This window comes from Vigna unguiculata, chromosome 4 (assembly GCF_037176805.1).
Source record: "Vigna unguiculata cultivar grain cowpea cultivar isolate G323 ecotype 2 chromosome 4, ASM3717680v1, whole genome shotgun sequence".
Classification (NCBI taxonomy): Eukaryota; Viridiplantae; Streptophyta; class Magnoliopsida; order Fabales; family Fabaceae; genus Vigna; species Vigna unguiculata.
Genome location: NC_140795.1, coordinates 40,077,859 through 40,101,021, shown reverse-complemented (window position 1 = coordinate 40,101,021; position 23,163 = coordinate 40,077,859). Strand labels below are relative to the sequence as shown.

Here is a 23,163-nt window from a genome sequence, read left to right as displayed (position 1 = left end):
TTTTTTTTTCTAAGGATACATAAACTGTTTCGTTTAATTTAGTATTCTTATAATTTAAAACAATCTAAAATTGTCTTCTCTAATTTGAGATCAAATCAAGACACAAACTTAACTATAATTTATATATACATATTAAAATAATTTTTTTAAATTTATACATTAAATCATTCTACTTAAATACTCAAATTATTACTTTTTTTATTTTTACCCTTATAATTTTTACATTTAAAAATTATTTACAATTGTCAAAAATAAACTTTGAACAAATTTTTTAAAAGAAATTTTCTTTTAATAAATTTCTTTAGAACCACTATTTCATTCATCAGAAGTTTTTTACAAAAAAAAAAAAAAAACACCAAAACACTCTTTGTGCCCACCACTGTTATTTTCATAAACAAGTTTTATAACATTAAAGTGATTTCTAAAACACTATCGTTTAATCACATTAAATATATTATTTAAATTATAATACTGAAAGGGACGTTCAAATAAACCGCAAAGACACGGCACGTTTTCTCGCGATAGAGAAACTGAACTCCTGTGAAAGTGAGGTACGATAATCGTTATCCGCGGCATCAGCAACAAACATGACCTTCCACACTTTGGACTGCCACGTGTCATACTAGCCCCGTCGCATCTTTTATCTTTTCCTCACTCATTTCTAACAAACCTCGAAATCCGCACCTAATCTCCCAAGTGGAGCCATTGACTGGTCTCTACTTCATTACTTTTTATTTAGTGTTATCATTTAATTTCGTCTTCTTCTTCTTTAAATTTATACATCTATTCGCTCAAGCATGTGACGTTTCCGTGGGATTGCAGTTTTCAGGTTATTGAAGATTCTTGGAATTGAAAATGGACCACAGTGCCGATGCACTGCGCACGGACTTGATGACCATAACGCGTTTCGTGTTGAACGAGCAATCCAAGCACCCCGAGTCACGCGGCGATTTCACCATCCTTCTCAATCACATTGTTCTCGGTTGCAAGTTCGTTTGCTCCTCGGTTAATAAGGTACTGCCTTCAATCTCTCCATTAATTTTACTACAGAATCATGATGAACACTAATGAAACTTTTTTTACGATTTATGTGTTTGTGCTTGAATTAATACGTCGTGACCTGTGCAGGCTGGACTTGCTAAGCTTATTGGACTCGCTGGAGAGACCAATGTTCAGGTATGTGTGTGCATGCTTCTTCACAAATAGATCCGATGAAATTTTTTTTTACTGTTTTTTTTTTTTTGGTGTTGTGAGATTTTACAACACTGCAATGCCACTACGATTGTGGCTATTTGTCTGTAATTTCTTGTAATATCAACGATTGTGTGAATTTTATTTATTTCATTAATTATTTGTTTATTTTGGTTGCATGTGTGTTTGGAATGAAGGGTGAAGAACAGAAGAAACTAGATGTTCTTTCCAATGAGGTTTTTATCAAGGCTCTCGTAAGCAGTGGCCGAACTGTAAGTGATTGTGTGATTTTTTTGTTTTCCTTTTATTTATTTTGAGGTTCTGAAGAAGGATCTGCGTTGCAACATCAAGGTCTTGGGATTTTTTTCTTTTACGATTCTATTTGTTCACAATTTTACCCAGCAAAAACTCTGACATCAATTGAAAATTTTGATTTATTTTGAGGTTTTCAAAATGGTTCAGACTACGATTTAGTCGTGAAGGGTTCTGGATTCTGTATGAATGCATTTGTTAACAATTTTACACAATGTCGAAATTACAACGAAACGGTAACAATTTTTTTAAACCTTCGTTATTTTAAGGTCTAAAAAAGCAGTCCTTTGCCTGCAAAATCAAGTTTTTTATTACCACTTTGTGGTGCCCTTGTTTGTTCACAAAGTCACGCCATCTTGACAATCACAACAAAACCATGATCATAATCTAAGACTTTGATTTATATGTTTATTTATTATTTATTTTTTCTGGGATTCAATGAATGAGGCTTCAGGTAATAGTGTTGTTTATCTTTGAACAGTGCATCTTGGTTTCTGAAGAAGACGAAGACGCGATAATTGTGGAGCCTTCTAAGCGTGGAAAGTTGTTCATTCTCCCTGTTTCCTTGTTCTGTTAGTTTTTGCTCTGTGTACGAGGGTTTAAATTACAGTTGCAACAACACTGTCACTTGTTGGGCAATTGTGACTTGTGCAAGTTACAGTTGCATCACGGGACAGTTTCTGCAATTAAAAACCTAATAGAAAATGTTTTTTTTGAGTTTTCTGTTCTGATTAGTTTGTTCGATGTTTTGGTTTGCAATTGCTGGGCAGGTACTGTGTTGTTTTTGACCCCTTGGATGGCTCGTCTAACATTGATTGTGGGGTTTCCATTGGCACTGTACGACCCCTCTTCCATCTTGCAATTCTTACTGCTAGGATAAAAAATTAAATGCAATTTCTTACTTGTTTTCCGTGTTGTTCTTAGTTAAAATTATAGTCTAAACTTAATAGAAAATGCTAACAACAATCTCTAACACATTAGTTCTGCATAGAAAGTTACAAAACTTTTATAGGTTTAAGAATTCTAGCTACTGATTTTGTAGTTTTTAATAAATTTTAGTCAATTATAAACTGTGATAGAAAGAATGTGTTACTAGCATTCCTTGACTTCATATGCAATGTTTTTACTTAAGTAAACTTCAATTCTAACTAAAAACTGCTGTAACAAAATCATCTAAGAAACTACACAAGTACATGTAACTTTTGTCCACCACCACCGCCAATAATAATAATACTATAATTGTGCTTTTAATGGAAGCTGCTTGAGTTATGTATGGAAGGATTAAAATTCCAGACTAACTGGATATTGCGTCTGCCAATTGAATATGTTGTAGATTTTTGGAATTTATACGTTAGCGGATGTCCATGAACCAACTGTAGAGGATGTCCTGCGTCCTGGGAAGAAAATGGTGGCAGCTGGTTATTGTATGTATGGAAGCTCTTGCACGGTATGACAAACCTATATATTTTTTTATTGCTTAGAATTTAGATACCAGTATTTGGTGGGTGCGTCTGTTTTCTGCTTTTTCTTCATTCTGTTACATATTTTATCCTTTTGGACAAAATTTAGCATAATGGTATGAGTTTTTGTTTCACATTTTTAGAGGAAGAAGAAAACAATATTCATTCTTCTTTTTTTTCTTGAATAGCAGAGGACTGAGAATTTTCCTTTGCTTTCATAGTAAACTTGCAATTCTTAATAACTTAATTTCAATTTGACCTATTGGTTTTGCAGCTTGTGATAAGTACTGGAGCTGGTGTTAATGGTTTCACCCTTGACCCATCTCTTGGTGAATTCATCCTAACTCACCCTGGCATTAAGGTATTACTCTTATCACTTATGCGTCACTAATAAAAAATTGTCTTCTCCCAGGAAATGCTTGCCCGGCTGCTTGGCTCTTGTGAAAGTCAGCGCCTGCTTGATAATCTATGTTCACACTGAATCTAAGGAAAATTTTCTCTTGTCCTTAAACTATGCCCAAAGTCCACAAAAGTTTCTTTGGTCAAAGACTGAGCAATTTAAAATTGGATGCCGGAGGCTTTACTTCCCATACGAGCTTGCTCAACTTATTTTAATTTAGTTAAAATGACAACTAATCACTTTCCGTCTTTAGAATAAATGTTGGACAATATCAGGTAAAATATATCTGGGTCCCTCCAAATATCTTAAAATTCAGATTTAATCTATATAAAAACTGAATGCATTTTTAATATCTTCTACAGAAAGTAATGTGGTTTTAACCCCTTTTCAGGGATTAAAAGCATGTATTTTGTATAGGAACTAAAAACATGTGTTAAATTTTATAAGGACTTATGTTCAATTTCAAACTATTTTGAAGAACCATATTTTGCCCAACAATATTTATTAACTATTTAGATGATTCACATAAAAAGAATTATTGACATGATCTGTTCTCCTTGAATAATAGAAATGTACGAGGGCGTATGTTCCTTCTTCTGTTGATTTTTTTAACCTGAAAGAGTCCCTATTTAAACCTGCCAAAGTAGGAATTATGTTCCTGTCTAGTGTTCTTTGATATTCATGATTTTTTTTATCATCGCACCAGTATTTATTGATCTTTACCTGATTTTAAGGCAGAGAAAGTCAGTGCAACAATTCATATAAAATATAAACACACGTATAACCACGCCATCTGTGGGTCACTTGAGGCATATGCTGATCATTCGATGTGTTGTTCTTTGTGCAGATCCCAAAGAAAGGAAATATTTATTCAGTTAATGAAGGAAATGCCAAACACTGGGATGGTCCTACTGCAGCGTATGTTCGAATTCAGTAATCTTAAAGTGTTCTCAGGCACTACAGAGCAAATTTTGCCATCTTGTAATTTGTTTTTTGCTTCTGTTCAGTTACGTTGAAAAATGCAAGTTTCCAGAAGATGGTTCATCGCCAAAGTCTCTAAGATATATTGGAAGGTATAATTAGATTCTCAATCCTTGAAGCAGTTCAATTTACTTAGCTCCCTTGATTTAGTCCTCGGTTGAATTAGTTAATTGCCACCCCGCAACTTATTTTCTAACAGCTAATGCAAACAACGATTAGAAATAATAATCAGACCAAAGTTAAATTTAAAAACAGGTACGAAGAGTTACATTTAATAATAAGTAAAAAGAAGTCACCCTAAGACTCTCCTTGGTAATGGTTTGTTCTATAATGAAGCTTTCAAATTTTCAACTAAGAGTAAAGTTGAGTTTAAGTATTAACAGCTATCTTTAATAGCACTCGTTGCCATAGTTTGTCAAATCATCAATTTTCTAGCAGTTGATTTTTATTTTCTGGTCTAACATTTTTTTTACCTTCAGTCTAAATCACACATCAATTTACTCTGAACAGTGAACTTTCTTCTGGTTGAAATTTACCGGACCATAGATAAAGGATGAGTCATAGAAGATAAAAAGACCTGTGATGTAATCCATAGATGCAATTGTTAAATTGATAACTTAGTTCGTTTGTTCACAAAAAAACAATAATTTGTGTGTTCTGAATAATGGGATGGTTCAATAGTCATTTCATTTATGCTTAGAACTACATATAATGTTTAACCTGTCTGAAAGTAATCTGCTAACAGAGTTTGTTAATAGCTATTATGAGTTCAACACAACTTTGGTTTGCACTATCCTCATGAAGTACTGCTCTTGAATCAAACCACAGAATGACTAACCTATAAGTTTCAACTTCTTTTTGCAATTTATGACATGTCTATACATTAACAGCATGGTAGCTGATGTTCATCGTACATTGCTTTACGGAGGCATCTTTTTGTACCCTGGTGATAAGAAAAATCCAAATGGAAAACTTCGGTATGTCATGTTCAACCTTCATATTTATTCGTTCATTCATTTGAAATTGTTGGTTTATTAATTGACCTTTTTTATGTAGTGTTTTGTATGAAGTCTTCCCAATGTCATTTTTGGTGGAACAGGCAGGAGGACAGTCTTTCACGGGCAAGGAAAGGGTAATTTACATTCACTTTTATCTGACTCTGCCAAAATTTCCTTGGTTTAAACAACCTAACAAAAAAACGGTCCCTATAAGAATTAAAGAATTGAGCTTTTAGATATAAACTATAAAGCACAAACATCTCTCTTATTTGAAGTACTCTTCCCAGGCCAACACTTTCTGACAATTGTTCACATACTAACACCTTCACAAAACTGAAAGACACCATATGCATGGACACACGGTGATATTAACTAGGCTTTACTTCATCAGCTTTAACATTTTGTTTTATTACTCATTTCATTATTGTTTCTCTCTCTGCGTGTATGTGATGTCTCCAAGTCTTTTCTTTTATGTCAGTGTTTGTATCATGCCCGGTTTGATGCTTATTTCGTATGACTTAAACTAAAACAAGGAGTAAAATATTAATTAAACCTTTTCCTTTAACTTGAAACTTGAATCAGACCTAAACACTCTTGCTATTGCTTCGTATGAAAATAGGTGGAGAAGAGTGTAAATAGAGAGTGAAAGTGATGTGAAATGAAAATAAGAAACGAGATCCATTAGTATTTTGTAGTTCTTTGATGGAATGAAAACAGAGTTGGAATAGCATGAAATTCACTAATATCTATTAATCCTTCATCGATTCTTCTTTCTTTCTCCCTACCAAATGCAACCAAAGGAAATATGGCTGATAGTTTTAAAGGCACCATTTGGCAATGAATTGATGAATGTTTTATGTGATCAGGCACTTGATTTAGTTCCAACGAAGTTGCACCAGCGATCTCCCGTTTTCCTTGGTAGCTATGATGATGTTGAGGAAATCAAAGGGCTTTATGCTGCTGCTGCTGCTGAGGGTGAAGCAGAATGATACTGAAAGTGGTTAAATTTCCTTGTACTTTTGGCTACTCAGAAGCACTTGTTTTCCCATTGTTTCTTTTTTCTCCATTGTTATTAGCAGGTTCTTAGAGAGAACTTCTTAGCTGCTCTGTATATGTGCTGATAAAAGTGGTTAGCATGTCTGTTATGGTTATAACATTTATTTAGAATAAAGTAGCAATTTAGCATGTTACTGATGAAGAATTACTGCTTTTATTGCCTCCAAAAGCATTTCAAAGTTAAATCGGCAAACCTTTTTATTTCAAATGACTATAATAAAAATACACATTTCAAAACACCCGTTAGCTCTATTTCCCCAATTCGTGAAGATATACAATTTATAAAACAAATAATAAAAAATATCCAGGAAAAGACTAAAAATGGGCAAAGAAAAACAAAAAATCAATCGCACTTTAACTAATTATGAACAATAAAACTCAACCCTTTTTCAGACATTTTTCCTTTGAAAAGCTTAAACTAAATCCGAAAATTGAAAGAGGATTACAAACTTGTTTATTCCCTATAAATTCGAATAAATCTTAGATTTTTTGTTAAGCTTGTGAACCTACTTGTGATAAAGGCTTAAACTACCTTGTATGGCCAAATGCTCAACAAACAGATTTTATAATGAGTGAATCATACCCTAATTTCTCGCAATTTTAAGACATCTAAAAAACTCTGGATTTCTTTGAATGTTCTAACTCACTAAAAAAATAAACTCGGTTTATTGACACATGTGATCACTCGTGGAAATATATTTACAGTATTAAAATTGCCTAAAAACTCAAATTTTATATAAGACACTTATTTTTGTATACTGGATTTGTAAACTTTCATTCGTTAAAGGGAATGGTTGACGATAGAGAAGGATAGAACTAATATGAAGACTTTGGTGGAGAAAAATAAAAAAGATCACACTGTATTATTCATCATTTATTTCTATATCTCTCTTCACATTTTCATCTTTATTTTTTTTCAACCACGTTCCTTAATTTATATTCTCACTATACCAACTAATTTCGAATTAACCAATTCTTACCTCTATCAAACAAATCATCAATGATTTCACCGTGCTTTGTACTATAATAAGCTACCTGAATCCTTCAAATCATGAATGAAAATCATCTCAAATTTTTCTTCGGAAAAAAGTTTCCCTTTGACTAAAAGAAATGTTCGGAAAACTTCATAATTAGATGCATCAAACTGGAATATCATCCCAGTTCCAATATATTCTATTGTAACTAAAAATAAAGAAGGACATGAAGAAGAGATATCAAATCAAGAATCATGGCCTACTCTTTTTATGGAGTCACTGATACAATGGCAGCTCCACACAACAGCAAAAATCCTTGTTTACATGGGCTTGCCATGATTCTTTTAAGCTATAAAAAAGATGATTGAAAATTGACTGTCTAACATAAATCTCTAGCACACAAGCCAATTAAGTAGCTAATCTAATGATAAGAAAGAAGATAACTACTTAAGTTGTACAATTTCATAAACAGTGACACTTGTTATTCAAATGATCACATACTTCATCGGTTCATGTTATGCAGTCCTCAAGGGCGGCGAAACCAATATCACCCCATCTCCCCTAACAAACAGGAAAGGAACCGTCCGCTTAGTAGTCTGCAATCAGAAAGAAAACAAAAGATCATCCAAAGAAATTTATCTTAGAAACAATGTAGCATGCATTTGCAGAAGATATTTTAACGTTGATGCAGATTGAAGTTCATAAATATATGCATTTGGCATTCCCTACATATGAACAAATCTCAAAGGTGGTTCCTCTTTGGCTCTCCATAATGTATTACTGTTTATAAAAGTCAGTCAAGTAAATAGCTTTGCACATTTGTTAGCATCCAAGTTGTGAAATAATAAGGTCAATAGTGGAAGAGCATAATGCCTGTAGTCTCATTTGAAAAACACCCAGAACCAGATGTTTCTAGCTTCACTATACATTAATCAATGATGAACACTTTCTTTGGCCATATCTTTAGTCCATTCAAAAAATGTTTCTTGTTAACCTCTTATAATAAACTATCACCTCTACCTAAACAGGCAGGTATAACTGATGCCGATGGCTGCTCCAAAACAGGCAGGTATTATCATTAAGCCTAAGTACACGATGTAAAGTGTTGGAAACATATATCAGCTGTACCTACAGCCGTACCTAGTAAGGTGTCTAGTGCAGTCTCTTAATCTTCTATGTATTATTGTATCAGTTTTTTATTATAAATAGAAGATAGTGAGAGAGGTTCTTTAAGCCCTTTAAACATATATTTTTCTCTGTTTTGAAAATCTCAAGTATAACATATATCTATAATCTACGAGTACTCAAATTTTCCAACAATTAATCATAGTTCTACCGCTTAGCTTTGCCAAAAAACAATATATATATGTATTTTTCCTTTTTTGCTGATTGTAACTTACCCTCACAATTTCTTCATATGTCTCGTCATCAATTTCCACAGTAGTAACAACCTCTTCAACATCACCAAGAATCATATTAAGATGCTGATCGTAAGCCTGCAATGCCAAATTGAAAACCCAGTACAATTTGAGAAACAGAAGGAGCCAGATACAATAGTTCTAAAACGAATCTCCCCTTACAAAATCTTGCTTAGGCAGCCTAAATATAAAGCAATTCATATTTTCTGTATATTACCTTTTTAATTGGATATAATTTTAGACTAGATACATATCAAATAGATGCCATTAACCCTAGTTGTGTCATGACAACAGATTATTTGACTGCGTTTCAGTATGCAAATAAATAAATCAGAAAGAAAGACAAGTCTTTCCAGTGTACTAAATATGAATCCATAAACAAATTTTAGGGTAAGCATATCTTAAGCACTTATCAGACCAAATTTAATCTGTTAAGACCCTTTAAAATAACAACATAGGGACTCCAAACTTATATCTCATTTTAACTTCTGTGTGTCATTTAAAAATATTTTTTCCATCAGGTAACTAACTACTTCAATCAGAGAGTGATTTTACCATTACTCTTTGCACAGAAGATAAGAAGCAGCAAAACTATTAGAGATTGGATCTGAAAGATTAATAGACATAGTTGTAGTTATGTAACTAACTAAGTAAATTAGACATAGTAGTTGCATCCAGTTAGAAGTCAGACAAGTGACTGCCATTGGGGATATACAGAGGTTGCTTCCAGAGTTCAAGTTAAGCAATTTTACAAGTGGTACAAACTATTGGACTCAAACTATTAAGCACATCACAAATTTAAGGATCACCGAATTTCAGGTTTCGTGCTGAAACTTTACCTTACCACTCATCACCCATTTCATAACAAACTAAATTCTGAAACCTATGCAGTTAAGATATTTCTCATATTTATACTTCTATCAAATGAACAAGAAAGACCAACGACAAGTACGTGTAATTCATAAAATTCATTGCAAACACAGCTTAGTTTCAACTAACAAATAGGAACCATTCGGTAAATTAATTAACAAACTCATTGTAATCTTATAGGAATTCAAGAAGTGTAAATAAATAATTGCATAAAAAACACCAACCAACCGCCCTCCAAAAAAAGTCACTTAGTTAAAGCACTAAAAGAACCTTCAAAAACAATATAATCATTATATACTACTCTCATCCAACCATTTAAATCCTTTCCGCATAAAGGGCTTAGAAATCCCAAAGGGTTCATATTACTCTAGCCTAATCTTCAACCGGTTGCATGAAGTCCTTACCCAACAAAGAATTTAACAAATATTAAAAACCAACAATACATACTTATCATCCCTCATCCCAAACCAGTTTATTTTAAATTCAAGTTCAAAACACTAAAATTTCCATTCAGCAATAAACAAGAATTCCTTCCAAAAGCCAAAATTGGAACATCAAAGATTCAGCTTAATCCCCACCGGAAAGTACAAACAACCAATTACTCTTACAAACGTTAGGGCAGTCAGAAAGGCACAAACTTGCCATTAATTGCAAGCAACCCAGATTTATATTACCTTGAAAACACCTTAAAAATCATAAATTTCACATCTAAGAAAACCTAATACAGTCTGTACGTTAATGGGTAACCACAAAAAAGGGTGCAAAAGTTGAAAGCAAACAGAAATTATTGAAAAGGAAAAAAGGAGTGAAAATTACGTGAAGTTTGCCACGAAGCTCTCTGTCAGAACGAAGCTTGACGTAGATACGTTCGTCAAGGCTGAGCCTAATGAGATCCAAAGGCTCCTTCACCGCACTCTCTTCCTCTGTAGCCATCAATCACTTCACTAGTTTCAGTGCTTCTGCTCTTGGAGGTAAGTTTTTTCGTGTAACCCTTTTGAGTCAATTTTTTCTTGTTCTTTCTCTTTTCTTTAGTTTCAAAGTATTTGTAATTTTATGGATCTTGGGCTCAGCATAGGCCTAATCTTTATGGCCCATGTCAGATTTTTTTTTTTTCAAAAACATTCTTTTCGAAATTTTAGAATTTTAAGAACATGTTTGGTTTAAGTCTACAATACTATTTTTACGAATTTCGAAATAAAACTTTTGTTTTGGTGGATGAATTTATAAGAAAAAACTTTATAATTATGAAGTAAAAGTATTTTTTAGATCTTCCAACATAAAACATTTCAAAGTATTTTTCCAATGTTAAAATTTTCTAAGACTTCCAAATTTTACTTTCTTAATTATTTTTTATTAGAATGTATTCAACATTCCATTAAAGTACTCTCTGGAAGCCAATTATCAAGAAAAAATGTCTCACGAATTGTCCTTTAAGGGAGAAATAGTTGAATTACTTTGAATAAGTAATGAAAGTAACATTATACTTACAGAGGATATTCTCAGAGTATCGCAATTTTACTTCTTAACATAAAGAACGACTTCTAATCTCTAATACAAAAGTCTTGAGAAAATTATTATATTAAAGAATATAATTTTGCAAAAGACAAATATTATTGAAGCAAACTTATGTGATGTAATGAAATTCTTAAAATTAAGAATGGAATTATATTTAAAAATGCTGAGTTTGAATAATAAAATAAAGTATTTTAGTATCAATAATAACTATCTTCAAAACACCATCAAAGTTCAACCATGAAGTTAACATTGCTGTAGATTGCAAACCGCGGTCGAGCACTACCAATCGTCACCTTCCTATCAACTATCATCATTTTTTGTTATGAAACATACAATTTATTAATTTTCTATTTAATAATGTACTTTATTTGTAAAAACCGTTATTGTGAACTGACATTTTTTAATTTATTAATTTAACATAACTATTATGATATATTTTATTCAAAATTTATATTCATTTTGAATACTAAGAATTAAATTATCAAATATAATAATAATACTTCCATCTTTAGTAACATAAAATTATATATATATATATATATATAATTATAGAAAAAAATTCTTTTTTTCCGCATTTTATTTTTTAATTAATATTTTTTAGAAGATTGAAATAACTATTTTACCAAGTTTACTCGGATATTTTTCTAAAATTTCACTATTTTGTTATCCTAAAAAAATAGCATACATGTTTATTTAAAAATTATATATACTACAACTTTTATTTATGAATTTATTTAACCACAATTCATTAAACCGTTTTCAATGTTCAACGGATTCAATCGATTACAATTCCATTAAACCATCACATGATCTATCATTAAAATACATTTTACGCCCTCACAAATATCACCATTCATAAATTTAATTCATGTATAATACACAATCATTAAATTTAATTCTCAGTGACTTTTGCCAACCAAAAATATATACTGATTCTAATTTCATAAATTCAGTGTTTTGTTCAATTTTGTTTCACGTTTATATATACCTTCCGACAACTGTCCTAAAGAGATAAAAAAGCTACTTATGAAGCCTCAAATGAGGGGCATCTAGACATTCCCCTATTACAAGATATCGATCAAGAATCATTATCAAAAGTATAAAAAACTAGAATGGTAAATAGGTTAAATAATGGAACCCATGATAAGTATGCAAAAGGTCTCACTGCAAGCCTAAACATGATTAAGTACTACAAAAAACATCAATATGGATTGCTCCATGAAACTAGCCATTCACATCAAAATTGCACTTCTTTTATATCTGTGAAGATGAGAAGTACATGTGGAATTAATAACCAGCTCCAAAAATAGTAAGGACATGCAGAGTGATGATGCCTCAGAACATCATATCATCCATGCCACTGATAACCATTTTCTGCAAGTCTTCCTGGGACAACAAGGTTTTCCTGCCGGTGCCACCAGTTTTATCATATGGCTGAGCCATTTTCCTGAGGAACTGCATTCAATAGGTTCTACTAGTTAAATGTCAAGCAAAGGTTTACACAAGATCATTAAATCTACTGCACGAGAAGGCCTAGGGTCTTAATTACTACTTCCAAATTCCAACTCCAGGCAATTTGGACAATCATACTCCTTCAGATAAAATAGCAGCTAATAGTTTATCTGAAGGGAAATAACCAACAGAAAAAGAGGATGAAAGAAAAGAATGAACATAATACAAGGACATACCTCACGTGCTATATGCAAAGCCATGTCTGTGCTCAAGTTCAGGTGGGCATCATGTAAATGAGAGAGAATCCAACTAGGCAATTTTGATCGTTTGTCATGACGGCTATACCTGCAGAGTGTAGAAGTTATAAACATTATTGAAGACAGGCAATAACTTCTAATCCATTTCAGGAGGGATTCAATAAAGCTACTGAGAGAGTGCATTGTACTTTTTGAATCAAAACTGGGAACTAGCAAACTTTCAGAGGCTCAAACAAATTAAAGCAACAACTTAACTTCAGCAAAAGAATAGAAGATGCAACCCTCACATTTTCGAAAAAATGTGCTACTTTGCTCATGAAAGCAGATGGATGTAAGGATACTAACCTTTTGTCGGCAAAAATCATCATTCCATAATCAGCCTTTGAACGGATTACACGACCCACACACTGAGCAGCTTGTCTCTGCATAAGCAAAAAATATTCACTGAGTACAGTAATAATCTAACGATCAAATTATCAGCACTAATTGTGTGCATGAATGTATGTGGGAGAGAGAGTCAAACCAATGCATCAAAAGTCAGAAAATCTCCTTCCTTAATTTGAAAAGTATCTCGCAGATATTCCAGGCGTGCAAGCAAAATCCTGAAAAATTATTACTCTAGTAAGTTCTGCAACTCACATTTTAACCTCCATAGTTTTGACAAAAAATAGGTAAAGAACTCTAATAGTTTCAAATTATACTTATTCAGAAATTTAGTCAAATGAAACTCACTTGCTTAATGTGTATTGAAAAGGAACACCAAACATGATTACTAGTCGACCATAATGTCGATCAAAATCTATACCTTCGGCAACCTTTCCCCTGCAAACAAGTAGATATTTTCTAGTACTCAGATTAATTTAATAAATGGGTAAAGCAATACACAATTTTAGTAACTAGTAGCGTAACTAGCAAAAATGAGAGAATTTTTCTTTCATAAACAATGAAAGTAATGGAGGAGAACAGTTGGATTTGAGGTATGCCCTAGATTAAATGTCATGTTATTAATAATAAAATTGTGTTTATTTTTAGTTCATTTTCATATTTATTTAATTCATATGATAAGCTCCTCAATTAAAACTTAAAGACTTGTTATTATAATAATGTGAAATAATACAGAATATTGATCTAAATTGTTCTTGACCATAGGATTATTGAGCATAGGACATCATAATCCGAATAGATCAATATATTTGTAGTGGTCTTTATCACATAAAGATTAATAGATCTCATTTTCTAAGTTATACATATAAATGGTGCATATAGAAATACGATCATTAAACCAACTTAAAAGAGAATTCCTAATAGTTAATATTATCATGGTAATTAACAAGTTATTTATGACTATCAGACATGATTAAATTCTTGTGAGATTAATGATTAACCAAGAAAGAATCCACCAACTCTTAGTAGTGAGTTTGAAATCTATAGAAATAAAGAGCTTGGTTAGGTTGTTGTGAATGAAAGAAAAAATAGTTTCTTAAGTCATTCATCATGTGTTAACTTAATTGAATTTGACCACCATACCATATTTTAGAGTTAACATAAAACTCTAAAGATGGAAGGAAATATCATATTAATCTTCTACTAATTCCAACATAAAAAATATTTCACGTTATTCGTTCGTTAAGCAGTGTTGCTAGACACCACCTTGATTAGTAATGAAACAAGTGCTCTAATTTTTGTTGGACACAAAAACATTATCAATTAAATTAAAAAGTTTTATTTAATTAATATATTTTTCATTAAGAGTAAGAAAATACAATTAAAATAAAGTTTGAGCATAGGTAAAATTGGTAATGGATTAATCAAATTTCTAAAATATGAATTAATATAATTTTGATTTGTTACTGAAATTGAATAAAAGGTCAAACAGACTTGAGAGAGTTCCTATGAGATAGGAACTAAACATGTTAATGTGGAAAAGTGATTCCTATTAGATCAGATCAAAAACCAACTACAATGTGATATTATGTTTTCAAATCTCTCTCTCTCTCTTTAGTTACAAATTTATTTTTGTTCTGGCACGTCAAATATCGGTCTCGGTATAAGATCGATCTCGGTATTGGTACATGCATTAGACCTTCATACATTTGAAGGAAATAACTGAGACCATGACGGTCTTTAATATATTTTTCTTAAATGGTTTTTTGCCTGCTTATTACTCAGTATGCATAATTTGATCGAGCAAGGGAGCCTAGATTGTATCAAAAGACTAGGATGCAAAAGATAGAAAGAAAAAAAAGAATGTTAAAGCTCCATTCACCGAAGCGCTTCCCATAAAAGAGTTGATAGACACAAGGGGGAGTTGGGAATGAGATACATGAATAATTGGCTCTAGTGCAAGTGGGAGATTGTTATATTTGACGTACGCCCTAGATCACATTGAAGGTTCAATTTTGTGTTTCTAGCTGGCAGAGCAAGAATAACAGGTCTATTATTTTTTATCAAATTATGTAACTACAGGCAAAAAAACCATTTAAGAAAAATACCTTACGAGGCTGACATGGTCTTAAAATTATCTACTTCAAATGTATGAAGGTCTTACGTGTGTATCCACAGAGATCGATCTTGTTGTGTCAACACTTGACTCAAAACAAAAAACAAAATTGTAAACCAATGAATAATGCAATGGAAAGACTCTAAGGAGAGAGATTGTGAAAACATAAATCATCCATCTCCATGTCAACCTAGGATATATATATATATATATATATATATATACATATATATATGTGTGTGTGTGTGAGAGAGAGAGAGAGAGTATAATATTAACATTAACATTAAGTCACTTGCCCACATTAACATGTTTAGTTCCCCGATCTTAACATGAATCACTTGCCCACATTAACATGTTTAGTTCCTATCCTATAAAAAGACTCTCTCTCAAGTCTGTTTGGCCATTTAATTGATTTCCAAATCATATTTAGAAATTTGATTAATTAGTTACCTACCGTTGGAAACATTTTTTGACTAAGTCTCACTTAATCAATTTTGTATATACCAAAACTTTATATTAATTGTACTTTTGGTGCTAGCAAAAAATACAATAATATTCCACTTAAAGAAAATATATTAATTAGATAAAACTCTTTAATTTAATCAATAATGTTTTCCGTCCAACGAAAATCAGAACACTTAACTAGTGTGTGGTCTTGTAGGTTCATTACTAAACCAGTAATAAATTAATTTATTATTACTCAAGATTGGCATCTAGCAACACTCCCTAACGACCAGATAACATTAACTATCTTTTACTTTAAAATCACTACAAGATTAATATGATTTTTTTTCCATCTTTATAGCTCTATGCTAACTCTAGAATATGGTATACTTGTCAAATTTTAATAAATTAACACATGATAAATGACTTAAGAAACTCCTTTCTTCTTTCACTCATAATACCATGCCTAAAGTCTTTATTTCTAGAGAGATAAAACTCATAACCAAGAGTTGATGAATCTTTTTTATTAATCGTTAATCCCACAAGAATTTAATCATACCTAATAATCATTAAACAAACATCATAGATGTGTTAGGTGTCTAATATTAAAGTATAATAAATAACTTATTATTTACCATGATAATCTCAAGTCTAAGGAAATATATATCTCTTCAAAAGAATTTCTTATTGACAGTTCAAAAGTAATATCAACCACAAGGATTCTCCTTTGCATCAGTTCAATAGTCATATCTCTACATGAGATATGCACCATTTATATGTGTAATTTAAAAAGTAAGATTTATTAATCTTTATCTAATACTCTGGATTAATGATGTCCTATCCTCAACAATCATATGATGAAAAACAATTTAGATCAAAATTATATAAGACTTATTTCTCACTATTATAATCTCTAATATAATAATAAGTCTTTAATTTTCCATCCCATGTTCCATGGGATAGGAATACCAATATAAACCATAGTAAGAATTGTTTATCAAATGAGGGATGAGCCAACAGATAGCGAGAGGAAACCAAGAAACAACCACCACTAGAAAGGACTTAGATCTAAGAGACAAGGAATTAATTAAAAAATCACAGAACAGATGTACGAGGTTCAGATCTAAAACTTCCACAGGAAATTCTGCTAAAGTTAGATTTCAATATACAACACCTTGTTGCAGCAGCATATATATTGTTTCAGCACAAAAAGTTTAAATATCCCCTTCCCTTGTCAGATAATAAAGTAGTCCAGTAGGAAATCAAAATTGCGTTGGCAACGTCCAAATATTTGTCACAGAACATTATAAAACAACTCGTATGTTTCAACTAAAATACAACACTATATATCAAGTGAGAAAATGATTTAAACAAGAAAAGTAACTTTCAAATCACAAACTATTTAAGCAGACTTAAATGGAAAACTCTTAATGTATATTATATTATACAACTCATAACTAAAGCATGAAAGAAAATAGAGCACACACAAATTCCACAACAGAGAGTGCAGCAGACTTCAATCTTCAGCAAAGAATGAAAGAGTCAAACTTAACTTCAACCACAAACAAAATGTAGAAACGAAGAGAACCAGAGAGGGTCAAAAAAATCAAATGAAGAGAAATGGAAAACACCAAAAGAGAAGTTGGAACCAGAGCGGGTTGGATGTTAAGGCTGAAAGGTTGGGGAGAATTAGACTGAGTGTCACGCAGCAGCAGTTAGGACATCCAGCATCAAAAGGTAGATTTTCTTTTTCAAAAGAAGTAATGCAACCCAACCCAGTTTATTAATTTGCCCCAATTAATGTGTTTACGGAGCAACAATCCCATGATTCAACACTTCAGAGCAACATTGCGAAATTCAATCATGGAGCAGATTTATCATGTAAAATCCCAGGAGGATATGGTTCTGTTATCTTACCTAGCTACAGAAAAAAATATAGCACCTCTTCCACAATCACAAGCCTTGCGGTAGTTATCAAGAGCTAATGTAGTCTCTACCACATCCTGAGTCTCAATAAAGACAAGTTTATGTTGCATTATTTCCTGCAAAAATGATGTTTTTAGCATACCACCAAACTACATAACAAATACTGCTGCTCTACTAGTAAATAGGCTGGATATAAAAGAATTTAACTAGTCTCCTCACCTTTAAAATTCCATTCTCATTCCAGGTATTCACTATCCCGTCCATATATGAGTAACTAACAAAAAAGCATACAATCCCATCAGGAACAACAGAAGACATTTCTAATAAGAGCCTTCCATAATTCCTTACTACACCCAGATCACTTCTCATATCAAATTTTGTACTGACTGGAAGCTGATCACTGAAACAAGAAACTTATTAAATGTTAAGCAAAGGTAAGAAGAAAAAAGAGCTCCCTTTCAAGCAAATCACAGATTTAAAATAAAGTTGTAAAAAGGCCTGTTTTAAAATGCATAGAGGCAATTAATGGGAATACCTGCCCCGTGTTAGCACCATTGGACATATGCAATCTCTTGTTAAGGACATAGTAAAACTTCGACTGACAACAGGATTGAAATTCAGAAGACGAGGGTACAGATCTATGGGGCTTAGTGTACCAGATGTAATCACAACAGACTGAAATCGCTCAAAAACTGGTTTGATGGCAAGAGAAGCATCATGGCAACAAAGCTGAAATGTCATTTGATAAAAAAGAATAAGAAAATGTATACTACATACAAACAGCAAATAAATAAATAAATGTTGCATAATAGAATTAAATTTATGGTTACAACAGCAATAGAATAAATAAGAAATATAACATTTAACCTGTAATACAGGATCAGGAATGTGTGGCATTCGTTCATCGAAAGGTTCAATTATAATAGAAAAACCACGAGCATATGTTCCCACAAGGGTGGCAAAATCGCATATAGTTTGGATATGAAGGAACTCGTCAGTGTCTGTAATTTCCAATGTCATCATCAATGAATGAAGGCGGTCATAACAGAACTTTAGAGATTTTTGGTCAATTCCAGCATGGTTAAGAATAGAGACAACAAAACTAACAGGGCTCTCCTTCTCCACATTTTCAGTGTCTAAACGTCCTTCAAGATATTGAACTAATCTACGTAAAACATGAATAAAATGCTCAGCCCGGCGAATATTTCCAGGCACAGCCTCTTTTAATATATCATCAGGCAAGGCTGGATTTGCAAGCCAAGCATCAGTAGCTATGCAAAGAAAATAAATTTTAGTTAGTTGTGACCACAGCCAAGAGGTAACATGTAAGACACTAAAACAAAACTGACACCCTACATACCAGGCAAGTCTCCTCTTAGTGCCAAACCTTCAACAAGCCTGTTGTATTCAGCACGGAGTCTACCTGCATCAGTGGCCTTGAACCTTCCTACCAGTTCAAATTCCAATAGTTAAGAGAATCTGAATCAAATTTCAGCAATGGGAACAATGGAAAATAAAGCACTAATGACACTATTGCAAAGAGAAAATGGCAGGAATTCCAGTTCTAAGAGGTAAAGTTTGACCCTTCAAGATCCTTCCTTTATGAAGAACCAATCTAGGAGTAGAAAAATAATTCGCTTTGCACACAAATTGCCAAATTCACCAGTGTCCTTAAATTCTTTTAATTCTTCCTCCTGTTTTTACCTATTTAAGTTGTCATAGTGAAATTTTGGATCAGAAGGAGAAAGCTAGAAACAGCACATACTTGTCAATTTCCTGACGCATCCTAGTAAGGTTTCTTCTGGCACCTTCAATAGTTTGCCTCCTCACACTCACACTAAGTGCTTCAATACAGACATTATCAATATTATGAGCTTCATCAAACACAACAACAGACTCTTTCTGCATTTCCTTAGATATTATGCTAGCCACCTTTGGATCAAGCAAATATTGATAGCTATACACAACCACATTAGCAAACTGCACCATATGGCGTGCCAAATAGTATGGACACCACCCCTTCTCCTTCCCAAACACTCTCAGATCCTACAATTAACAGACACATTTAGTTTCAAACATTTCAGAAATGTTAGTAAAATTCCTAGAGCACAACCAATCAAAATGGAAAATTTCCAGTCAACCCCACTAAAATTCAAACGTTTCAAAATCAGTGAACACCCAAAATTGATCAAAATCAAATATTATTTCAGACACTCAGAATTTGACACTATTGAAAAGAGAAAATGGCAGGAATTCCAGTTCTAGGAGGTAAAGTTTGACCCTTCAAAATCCTTTCTTTATGGATAACCAATGTAGGAGTAGAAAAATAATTTGCATTGTACACAAATTGCCAAATTCCGCGAACACCCAAATTTGAGAAAAATCAAATATTATTCATTCAGACACTCAGAATTTGAACATCCAAAACCATAGAATCAAATTTTTAGTCAACTACAAAATCAGAATATTCCAAAATAGAAGAACATCAGAATCTTACAAAAAAATGATTTTTTTCTCATAATCAACCAGTTAAAAATAAGAAAATCAATTATTTCAAAAAAAGGAATCATCTGAAACTGATAAAAATATAACTTTTCAACTAATCACAGTAAAAATCCAAGGAATCCGAAATCAAAGAACATTCAAAACCAATTGAAACAAAAATTCTCCGGTTAAACATCAAGGTTTTGACCATAACGGCGATTTTGACCATAACATCAAGGTTTTTGGTTCACCCAACAGCATCACAACAGCAATTGCAGCTGCATTGCCCACATTTATCCAAAATACCAAGTATCACAACGAAATCACAACCGTAGTCACAATTCAAAACCTTAATCCAAATCCCGTTTCACCCACCCAAACCACTATAAATTTAAAACATTTCCCGATCAGGAAAGAAACACCCAAACCTGCAGAGTGTAAACCCCGGGAGGCAGAACTGCGGACGACCCCGCCCTCTCATACTGCTCGAAGAACTCACAAGACGGCACAGAGGGGTTCTCCGCGGCGAGCGCACGGACCCAAGAGGCGGTCAGCTTTCGGCAGCCAGCATCCACAGAGTCGCGATTCTCCGCCGTAAGAACTCTCGAATTGACGCAGAGATTCTTCCGGGAGGACAGCCCGAGGGCGAGGATCCGAGCAGCAGGACCGAGGTGCTGGAGCTGGTAGTCGTGGAGGAGGCGGAGCTCGGCGAGCGTCTTCTCCATCTCGTGGACTGTGCGCGTGCAGTAGATGAGCTTGAGCGGGGAATTGGGCTTGGAGAGGACGTAGCTGGTGATGAGGGAGAGGAGCGCAATGGTTTTGCCGGTGCCGGTGGGCATCTCCAGGAGACAGTGACCCTTAGCGTCGAGGGCGCGCTTGAGCTCCACCATGTACGAGTACTGCTCCGGGTAGATGTTGTCATAGGGGAAGTACACGGTCACGTCCTCTATCTCGAACTTCATGATCGATTCTAAACAGTGGCGATTTGTGTGCGTTTGGGGAATGAAGGTGTGTGAGAGGGAGAGGGATTGGGGTTTTTAGGGATTGGACATGAACAATGAAGACGAAGAAGAAAATTTAGAAGAAGAAAAAGAAGGTTTTAGGGTTTTATTCTCCCCTCTGGTACGAACTGATTCTGAGAGATGGAAGGTGGAACAAAGAGACTGTGGTAATACTAACTACTAATTTAAGAGTCTACTAGTCTAGGCATTGTTCAGTGAACTGGTTGATTTTCGAATCGAACTCATTAATAAAATTCTTATTATAATTTTTATAATTTTATAATATATAAAGTAATATCAAAAATTTAATATCAATCAGTATATATGATATTAAAACACAAACTTTTAAGCTTTTAAACTTTTGAGAACCTGCAAAAATTAAAGTTAAATTGTATTATTATACTTGAATTGAAATTTCAATAATATATATCTATATGTGTTAATTAAAAATTATACATAAATAACAAATATTTTTACATTTTCTATTTTTTAACCCCGTTAAATCACTAACGACCACAAACAGTAATCGTCACGTGTCATTTCATGATTTTTTTAATTTTTTTCAATATTTTTATTTTTTAAATTTTTGTTAAATGTCCACATGTTAACCCAGCAACATGTCATGTGTTAGAGTTAATGTTTAATATTCAATTTGATCCCTATATTCGTTAGTTTTGTTCAATTTAGTCCCAATTTTTGTTAAAATGAACCAATTTTGTCCCTTTCCAAATTAAAACCAAATTTAATTTTTATATTAAAATTTACATTTTTATTAAATGTTTTTATATAATATATTAAAATTCACATCATTATAACTTTTATATAAAAATTAAATTTGGTCTCATCTTCAACCGGAACTGAATTAGGGATGAGACCAAATTTGATCAATTTTAAACAAAATTAGGACTAAATTGCATAAAAATAACAAATATAGGAACCAAATTGAATATAAAACATTGACTTTGACATGTGGTGTGTTGCTAGATTGTCACGTGTATATTTAAAATAAATAAATAAATAAATAAAAACCATGAAATGGCACGTGGTTCACTATTCATGATTGTTAATGATTTAAACGGTGTTAGAAAAAAATACCAAATTGAACAAGATTGACGAAAATTGTGACCTATTTGAGCACAAAAACAAAATTAGGACTTATTTGACAAAATTGGACGAAAATTGAGACTAGAAAGGTATTTTAACCTAAAATTAACATATAAACAGGCGGAAGCAAAATCCAGATCAAATATTTTCTTTTCTCCAAGATAACTTCTCTACATAGACTTGTACAAGATAAATTGATTGTTTTTTTCTTCTTTTCCCCTCTCTCCTATGGGTTTTTTACTTTTCTCACCAAATGCACTTACAACTTTTATCTATGTGTCTCTTCATACTATTTTCTCTCATAACAAATATGATACAAAGGTTGCATACTTTAAATTGCATAATCGACTGGGAGTTTACTACTCTACCCTTCCATGGATTTTGAATGTGGACGTGGTGGTTGGGTTTGATTGACTTTTTACATTTTCTGCTTTTGTGCACGATGATTGTAGCTAATTGGAGTGATGGGTGATTTTTTTGATATGTTTATATGCAATCATGTTTCATAAGAAGATGTGCTTCTTAATTTTTTCATAGATTTTGAAACTTTTCTAAGGTTCTATGTTCAACCGTAAGATATGATTTTTCTATGTTATCTACCTCCGAGAAGGTAAGATTTTTCATTTCTAAACACTAAATACTTTATATTGTACTGGATCGCAACCATGGCTTGCGCCTTTCCCTGCCTTAAAGATATCAGATTGAAGAGTATGGTCATCGACAAGAGTTTCAAACTCACCGCCTAACTTTTGTACTCATCCTTTTTGTTTTAGGGCATATCTTTCTTCTTCTTCTTCTTTTTACATTTGGGGTAAATGTT

The 23,163-nt window shown here is 32.8% G+C and overlaps 3 protein-coding genes across 5 annotated transcripts; 1 reads left to right on the top strand and 2 right to left on the bottom strand.

Annotated features, from left to right (window-relative positions):
* The first annotated feature begins 565 nt into the window (after positions 1–565).
* Positions 566–6,543, top strand: LOC114181804 (fructose-1,6-bisphosphatase, cytosolic-like). 2 transcript variants are annotated; one of them, XM_028068367.2, is made up of 13 exons: positions 566–712; positions 823–1,014; positions 1,129–1,176; positions 1,389–1,463; positions 1,985–2,046; positions 2,274–2,340; positions 2,837–2,950; positions 3,238–3,324; positions 4,211–4,281; positions 4,371–4,436; positions 5,235–5,321; positions 5,401–5,476; positions 6,209–6,543. In XM_028068367.2, the coding sequence occupies exons 2-13, from the start codon at positions 856–858 to the stop codon at positions 6,329–6,331; spliced, it is 1,035 nt and encodes a 344-aa protein (XP_027924168.1). In that variant the 5' UTR covers positions 566–712; positions 823–855; the 3' UTR covers positions 6,332–6,543. The 2 variants fall into 2 exon arrangements, with proteins under 2 accessions (XP_027924168.1, XP_027924167.1); XM_028068366.2 differs by lacking the exon at positions 566–712 and having other exon boundaries at positions 771–1,014.
* Positions 6,544–7,612: 1,069 nt separating this feature from the next.
* On the bottom strand, positions 7,613–10,695 carry LOC114181805 (sm-like protein LSM3A). Its single transcript, XM_028068368.2, has 3 exons — positions 10,477–10,695; positions 8,773–8,868; positions 7,613–7,968 (listed from the first exon to the last, which is right to left on the bottom strand). Exons 1-3 carry the CDS (start codon positions 10,591–10,593, stop codon positions 7,888–7,890), a joined length of 294 nt encoding a protein of 97 aa, XP_027924169.1. The 5' UTR covers positions 10,594–10,695; the 3' UTR covers positions 7,613–7,887.
* A 1,484-nt stretch (positions 10,696–12,179) lies between these two features.
* Positions 12,180–21,399, bottom strand: UVH6 (RAD3-like DNA-binding helicase protein). Of its 2 annotated transcripts, none has more exons than XM_085672708.1 (12): positions 20,667–21,399; positions 19,520–19,800; positions 19,115–19,197; positions 18,622–19,025; positions 18,290–18,483; positions 17,974–18,154; positions 17,746–17,870; positions 13,617–13,706; positions 13,440–13,486; positions 13,230–13,308; positions 12,864–12,972; positions 12,180–12,630 (listed from the first exon to the last, which is right to left on the bottom strand). In XM_085672708.1, exons 1-12 carry the CDS (start codon positions 21,198–21,200, stop codon positions 12,511–12,513), a joined length of 2,247 nt encoding a protein of 748 aa, XP_085528834.1. In that variant the 5' UTR covers positions 21,201–21,399; the 3' UTR covers positions 12,180–12,510. The 2 variants fall into 2 exon arrangements, with proteins under 2 accessions (XP_085528834.1, XP_027924775.2); XM_028068974.2 differs by having other exon boundaries at positions 13,230–13,306; positions 13,408–13,486; positions 20,667–21,397.
* Positions 21,400–23,163: the final 1,764 nt, after the last annotated feature.